Genomic DNA, 7500 nt, shown 5'->3' on the forward strand with positions numbered 1-7500 from the left:
GGATTTAAACAGTGACTCACGCTGGCAGATGTTGGGGTCTCGGACGTCTCTCTCGGGGTGTTGGTAGAAAAACGGTTGACACTGCTGACAGTTGGGTCCGGCTGTGTTGTGCTGACAGTCGTCACAGACTCCTCCGCTGACGTTTCCTGAAGCCACGAACATGGCCATGTCGAAGTGACACGAGTCTGAGTGCTGGTTACAGTTACACTCTACAACACCACAGAAGAAGAAGAGAGGAGATTCAGTTTCCTGTCGACAGACTTCAAATTAAATTCATCTCTAATCTGATCGAGGTCATGATGATTGATCATTGATCAGATATAAAATCAGGATTTCAGAAGAGACCAGTCAACAGTGGTTACAACCAGTAGAAACCAGTTTACAGCAGTAGTTTACAGCAGTATAAACCAGTTTCCAGCAGCATGGACTGACTTTTGCAGGCGTTGGTGTTGCGTCCCTCGGCGGGTCTCCACGGCAGGTCGTGGTAGAAGTCCTGACATTGCTCACAGTTCAGACCTTTAGTGTTGTGGTTACACATGCAGTGACCGTGGACCTGGAGACAGAAAACACAATTAATAATCAAAAGATCAATCTGTATTCTGAACATGCTTTTCCTGGGTGAAACTCTTGTTTTCACGCTTCCCTGTCAAGTGGTGTAGCCGTAGCTAGCTCGTAGCTAGCTGTCAAAGATTCGGCTGTTCTGCACATGCGTGACTCACATTGTGTCTTGACAGTGTCCATTATCAGAAATACGGCCAAGGGAGGCCAGAGCGACTCACCATGCCCTCGGCGGCCTGGCCGGTTCCCTGGACCGGGGCGCACTCGGAGGCGTGTCCGTAGCAGAAGCAGTTTCCTCGGACCACCATGTCGAAGACGGCGTAGTAATACTTCTCCTTGATCTCCACGCGGGAGTCCAGCAGGTTGTCTCCAAGTGTGTGCAGTTTGGTGAACTTCACCCGCAGGTCCGTGATCTTCAACATGTCTGAACAAAAGATCAAAAACAGCTCAGTGACGGATAATAACTAATAATCAATAACTCCATATCGCAGATCAGACAGAAGTTATGGGCGGCGGTGAGGAGACGTACTCTGGATTCGGGGGCTGTAGGGGTCATCGATCCTGAACGCCGGGTCCAGGACTCGGAAAATCACCTGGAAGAAAACAAATGTAAGATCATTTATTTATACTTTTATTGAAAACTTAACAGTTAATGATTACAGCACAGTCAGAGATGGGTATCGCCAATGATTTCCTAAATCGATTTGATTCATAAGGTCCTGATTCGATTACATTTCTGATTGGTTATCAGTCAGGTCAGTCCCAATCCCAGTTCATCTGGATATAAAAGAGATCCTCAGAGAACTAACGCTGTAAACTGTCAGAACAATCAGAAACCCTCTTTATAATGCACCAGGTTCATGTTTACATTAAGAACTGAGCCCCAACAACTTAGTTTTAAGGACGTTTTACTTCTCCATTCATGGCGAAAAGACAAATATGAAAAGATCCATTTGTGGGTTTTATTCATCGATATCAGATGACTCAAACAAAGATCAGTTTTAACGGGAGGATCCGTTATTTGAACCCAGGCCTGATCAGAGACAACCAGAGAGATTATTTCTGTACCTCTCCTTCAGTGGACGGCTCGATGTCCGAGTAACGCGAGTCACAGATGACATCATCGACCTTCTGCATTGGACCGTGGGAAACCGTTGGGAACGAGGTCTCACAATCATAGGCAAAGTAACGGTAAACCTTCCACGTCTTCCCAAAGTCAGCTGACCGCTCGATCACCATGGCAGCTGGTCGAAACGTCTGAGGAGGGAGAACCACGTTAGAAAATAACTTTGACTAAATTCAATTCAATTTTATTAACAATGTCAAATCATAACAGAAGTTATCTCAGAGACCCAACAATTCTCCCAAAAACGATGCAAGCATTTGGTGGCAATGAAAACCTTCCTTTAAACAGGCAGAATATCAAGAAGGTCTGTGGTGTTTATGTGAAACTACAAAGATCCCCTAAACTATCTAACACCAACTATAGTGCACTGTATAATAAACAGGAAGGGATTCTGACCAATCAGAACACAGTGTTTCTATTCACTCAGTGAGGTTTACACTGACTGTCTGATGTGTTTACTGGGAGTTTACAGAAGACAAGAAACAACTCTTACAGGCTGAGAGAACCAACCAGCAGTACCTCATCTATTAGCCTGGGATTACCCAGAACCCCCTGCTGCATGCAGAACTCACCTTAAAGGTCATGATGAGATGTGTGAAGTGAAACTCGGCCTCCAGCTTCAGCTGCACTGTGACGTTCTCCACACCTGCACACAGTTACACCATCACATCGGCAATAAGAAGCAATAATCTACGGAGCAAACGTATATTTATTAAGTTTGATACGTCGGCTACTCAACACACGCCCACAGGATACAGAATCTCTATGAAAAGGAAGTGAGGTCTACATGAAGACGGATATCTGGAATATCTATGGAATATATATATATATACAACAGATAGAAAACTTTTAAAAACAACAGCACAAAGTGATCGTGTTTTCTATGATGGATGTATAATCTTAAAGTTTGATTTTTAGTTATTCAGTTATTCATTTCTGATTGAAGAAGACTGACGATCAGTTTGTTTCCAGTTGCAGATCTTTGTTGAATGTTTCCGGTCTGTCTCGACCTCCTGTCACATTAAACACTCTTTTATTTCTCTCAATCGCAGCCTTTTTAATCAGTAAATATTTATCACTACAGTCCTTATTTTATGAATGAAGCTGTGTGAAGTCAGACAGACTGAACTCAGCTTTAGTTCCTCTAAAGGTTCTTGTTTCTCGGGAAAGTTCCTGCAGTGGAAACATCCTGTTTGTTTTTATCGCCTCTGGTCAAACACCCCCCCCCACCACCACCCACCACACCTGTAATAATACAGCCTGCAGCGGGGCCCCGCCCCACAGCTTTACAACCACTAATCCTGAAGAAAGGACGGCCTGCAGCGGGGCCTGCCCCACAGCTTTACAACCTCTGATCCTGAAGAAAGACAATGATTGAATGAACGAGCTGTCTGTGTGTGTTTGGGTTACGCTGAGAAGTTGAAATCTGTCTGCAGCCGCTGAATCCCAGAAACTTTGTGAAGATCAGAGCGGATCACATGTGGAACATGAATGTCTCTGATTGGTCAAACACAAACCTGATTCACTTCTTCTATCAGAGAGGGAGACAGACTTGTGAACATTAAAAACCAGTAAAAATGTGACTGGTAGAGTTCTGTTGTTTTCCTTTTTATCGACACAGATGATCATAATTACTAAACAATGTGAAGGCAGCAGAATCAAACATCTTTACCACATTCACCGTTAGTCTCTAAACTTTCCTCATTTATTAATTTCATTTACACTGGGTGATAACGGTGCTTTTAACGATGACTTTAGCTGTTTTTGCACAAAAAGGAGCTCTTTGTCTCTGAGCAGATGTTTAATAAAGTTACACTCAGCTGATCTGTAATCACTTAATCATCCTGAACCTGGAACAACTCTGACCCCTCTGTCTGTGTGTGTGTGTGTGTGTGTGTGTGTGTGTGTGTGTGTGTGTGTGTGTGTGTGTGTGTGTGTGTGTGTGTGTGTGTGTGTGTGTGTGTGTGTGTGTGTGTGTACCATTCTCAGACTGCCACCAGGTCTTCAGTCTGTTGGGAGCGAACGTTGTGACAACGTTCTCGATGCGATGGCCGCTGGTCTGTTCGCTCAGCTGATCGTACAGAGTCGCCGAGTCGCACAGGAAGCACTTCTTCTCCTCCTGGTTCATCAGAGAGAGAGAGACAGGCAGAGAGACAGGCAGAGAGAGAGAGAGACAGAGACAGGCAGAGAGAGGCAGAGAGAGAGAGAGACAGAGACAGGCAGAGAGAGGCAGAGAGAGAAGAGACAGAGACAGGCAGAGAGAGGCAGAGAGAGAGAGAGAGAGACAGAGACAGGCAGAGAGAGGCAGAGAGAGAGAGAGAGAGACAGAGACAGGCAGAGAGAGGCAGAGAGAGAGAGAGACAGAGACAGGCAGAGAGAGACAGGCAAAGAGAGAGAGAGAGAGAGAGACAGGCAGAGAGAGGCAGAGAGAGAGAGAGACAGAGACAGGCAGAGAGAGACAGAGAGAGAGAGAGAGACAGAGACAGGCAGAGAGAGACAGAGAGAGAGAGACAGGCAAAGAGAGAGAGAGAGAGAGAGAGACAGGCAGAGAGAGAGAGACAGGCAGAGAGACAGACGGGGGAAGAGAGAAAGAGGGGGAGAGACGGGGGAGTAAAGAGTTAATGATGAGGTGAATTCCTCAGATTCCTGTCTGGTCTCGGTCAGGACAGATCTCTTCAGAGATCACTCAGACTCTCTGACCAACACATTTCTCAAAGGAAGGGGGGGTCCATGATCATTTTATTGATGCAACTTTGCACATATTTGCATATTATTGTAAAAGATGTGTGAATATGTATAGTTCTACCTTCCTCTCCAGAGGAACATCTACACCCTGGAGCATGTTTAACACTGTCCCTGTTTACATAAATTAACATTTCTGTTAAACAGCAGAATGATCTGCTTCCCTTCCTGACTAACTCAGTTTATGAAAACGCTGCAGCCTTTCAGATAAATTATGGACTTGATTTAAAGCATTTATATCTGTTCATGTTTTTTCTAGTGTTGGGCAAATGGGGAAAATTAGTAATTAGTTACAGTTACTAGTACTGAACAGTCAAACCCAATAAACATCATTTTTAGACCTATTTATTGTAATCAACAGGGCAACAGGCCTTCAAATTAAGCAGTACAACAATCCCTTTTAATACCTGAAACTAAATAACAACTGTCTCAGTCATTTAACAATGGGTTGTTTAGCTCAACCTGCATTTTAGCATATTCTCTGTCTAAATAGCTGGAAAATGTCTTCCTGCACATTTGCCCCGAGCCTCCATTTGTCACTGGTATTTTGCTTATTAGTTGCCTTCAGGCAACTGACTCGTCAGTTGACAGAGGATGCATGTCATCGACAACATAACTAGCACTCAATTTATTCAGCTCTGCCTGGCTTATCGGCTGCACTGCAGTCTGTGTAAAATCTACCTGTGGTTGTTTCTATGGAGTGATGCCTTCAGCACCCGTAGGGCGGGGGTCTTTGCTACTAGCTTTGTCGAAGCGTGTTGCGTCAACAGGTGCTTCATAAGATTTGAATTGCTACTCTTAGATGTGGATAGCTTCTTTACACCTGCACATAATTGACAACTCACCACTACATTTTTGTCTTTAATTTCGACGAGCGAAAAGTAATGTCCATACTTCCAGGAGAGAAAGCTCAGTCTATCGGCCGTGCTGTGGTTTAATGCTCATTGTTGGATTTGCGTATCATTGCGCCACCGTGAGGTCCTGCTGCGACGTTAGATCAGAAGCCTACCTGTCTGCAAGCAGTAATTGTAATTGCGTTACTTGATTAAAAATTTTTTTAGTTACATGCTTGTTACCGCTAAAAGTAGTGGAATTACAGTAACGCGTTACTTTGTAGCGCCTTACTCCCAACACTGGTTATTTCAGTAGTTAACTTCTTTCATCAGGAGAACAATTCTTCCGTTATTCTGATGCGTTGTCAATAAAGTTATGGTGATGAATGAAAACAGTGGAGATACACTACACTTATCTTCTTTAAAGTCATGGGGTTATTAATAACGTGTTTGTTTATTAATGTGTTCATTTAAACAGGAAGCAGTGTGTGGTCGACATCTTTCCCTCAAACAGAATTAAAATCAGCTTCACACTGAGCACGCTCAGTCCCTCTCTCAATCTGATTGGACGCCTTCACTTTAACCTTTGAAGTGGTCTGTGAGTTCTCCACAGAAACATCTGGACAAACATCCAACATCTGTCTGCTGTCAGAGCTCTGTGTTTCCTTATAGGGAGGTCGGTTTACACAGGAAACACTGCAGACACACACACACACATACACAGAGAAAGACACACACACACTCTTCAGACACAACCTAGTTTAGAGTTTAGTTTAGGTTCTGTTGGATCTCAGTGCAGCTCGTTTACTCATCAACAGACTGTGGTGTTCCCCAAGGTTCTGTCTTTGGTCCTGACTGGAGTTTACCTGTCTGTAGTGTACCTGTCTGTAGTTTACCTGTCTGTGGTGTACCTGTCTGTAGTTTACCTGTCTGTAGTGTACCTGTCTGTAGTGTACCTGTCTGTAGTGTACCTGTCTGTAGTGTACCTGTCTGTGGTGTACCTGTCTGTAGTTTACCTGTCTGTCGTTGACATGTCTGTAGTGTTCGTGATTTACCTGCAGGTGGCTCACGATGCAGAACGGTTCGGGGCGGTTCAGTCCGCAGGTAGAGGTGGACGACAGTTGGTGGGCTCGGCCAATCAGAAGGTCTCCTGTTGCCGGGTAACAGCTGCCCTCTGTGCACACATCACTGAGCTCGGGGAGGCTGACATCATCGACCGAGGCCCCGCCCCCCTGGGCGCCTCCTGAGCACACCTGCAGGGCTGAGAACACAAGCTCTTATTGTGAAAGGCTTTACTTTAAAAGAAAACCTTCCAGACGCTCTTATTGTGAAAGTTATCGTGTCTACTAAAGAACACAACAGGGAGGGAAAATAACGATAGATTCATGTAGATTTAAACTTCTGGCTTTAACAAGGTCTCGTTCTCTGACAGATCTGACAGATCTGACGATTCATGAATCAAACATACTTGTGTGATATTTTGAATATGCAGAAGGTTTTGAACAATACAGGAGAATAATAACTTCCTTTACATAAATATATTTGCATCGTAAATTGTTGCAGAAATATTCACCAGAATGCAGTGTTTGATGCTCAACATTTAGTGAGGGAGGACACTCAGACCCCCTCCCCCTTCATTCACTTCTTTAACAAAGTTACAGACTGACCCTGGATCAGTCATTTCATGATTTTAATCATTAATTATCTAACAAAGAAAGAGTCTAACTTCAAACTGATGAAAACATTTAATGTCTTTATTTTATGACACACTTCTTCTGAAAACATTTCCAAATGACTGATATTAAAGTTCTTTATTAATTATAGGCTACATTATTATTATTTCTCCATTAATCATTAAGTTAGTAAGTCAATCTTTCAATCAGTCCAGAAAATATCAGAAAACAGTGAAGGAGATGTTTTATATATTTAAAGTTCAGAGACAGAAAGAGAGAAAACTCACCGATTAATCGACTATCTTAATCAGTTCATATAAAGATGAATGAACTAAAGAGATGTTTAACCAAAATTAACTTGGTCTTTACTTTGAAGAAAACTTTATTGTGATGCAGCTGATTAACAGAAGAAATACAACTTTAAACTCTTAGACTCTCTATTTTAGAGTATTCGAGTATTTTAGAGTATTCGAGTATTAAAGTATTTAGAGTAAACTCACCGAGCAGCAGCGCGAGCTCCAACATGCTGCTGATCTTCAAAGAAAACCTCAAACCGACCGGAACTCTT

General features: G+C 43.3%; 1 protein-coding gene across 2 annotated transcripts in view; it reads right to left on the minus strand.

The window, feature by feature from the left end:
* Positions 1 to 7500, minus strand: part of lamb1a (laminin, beta 1a) — a 38561-nt gene that overhangs the window by 30789 nt on the left and 272 nt on the right. For both annotated transcript variants that reach the window (XM_036002863.1, XM_031316236.2), the window contains exons 1-9: positions 7433 to 7500; positions 6315 to 6520; positions 3665 to 3803; positions 2257 to 2330; positions 1627 to 1815; positions 1088 to 1151; positions 780 to 982; positions 433 to 553; positions 21 to 209 (exon numbers count right to left, since the gene is read on the minus strand). The exon at positions 7433 to 7500 is cut by the window's right edge. In XM_036002863.1, coding sequence (XP_035858756.1) covers positions 21 to 209; positions 433 to 553; positions 780 to 982; positions 1088 to 1151; positions 1627 to 1815; positions 2257 to 2330; positions 3665 to 3803; positions 6315 to 6520; positions 7433 to 7457 — 1210 coding nt within the window. In that variant the 5' untranslated portion in view covers positions 7458 to 7500. The remainder of the gene's footprint in view (positions 1 to 20; positions 210 to 432; positions 554 to 779; positions 983 to 1087; positions 1152 to 1626; positions 1816 to 2256; positions 2331 to 3664; positions 3804 to 6314; positions 6521 to 7432) is intronic.

This window comes from Sander lucioperca, chromosome 7 (assembly GCF_008315115.2).
Source record: "Sander lucioperca isolate FBNREF2018 chromosome 7, SLUC_FBN_1.2, whole genome shotgun sequence".
NCBI lineage: Eukaryota > Metazoa > Chordata > Actinopteri > Perciformes > Percidae > Sander > Sander lucioperca.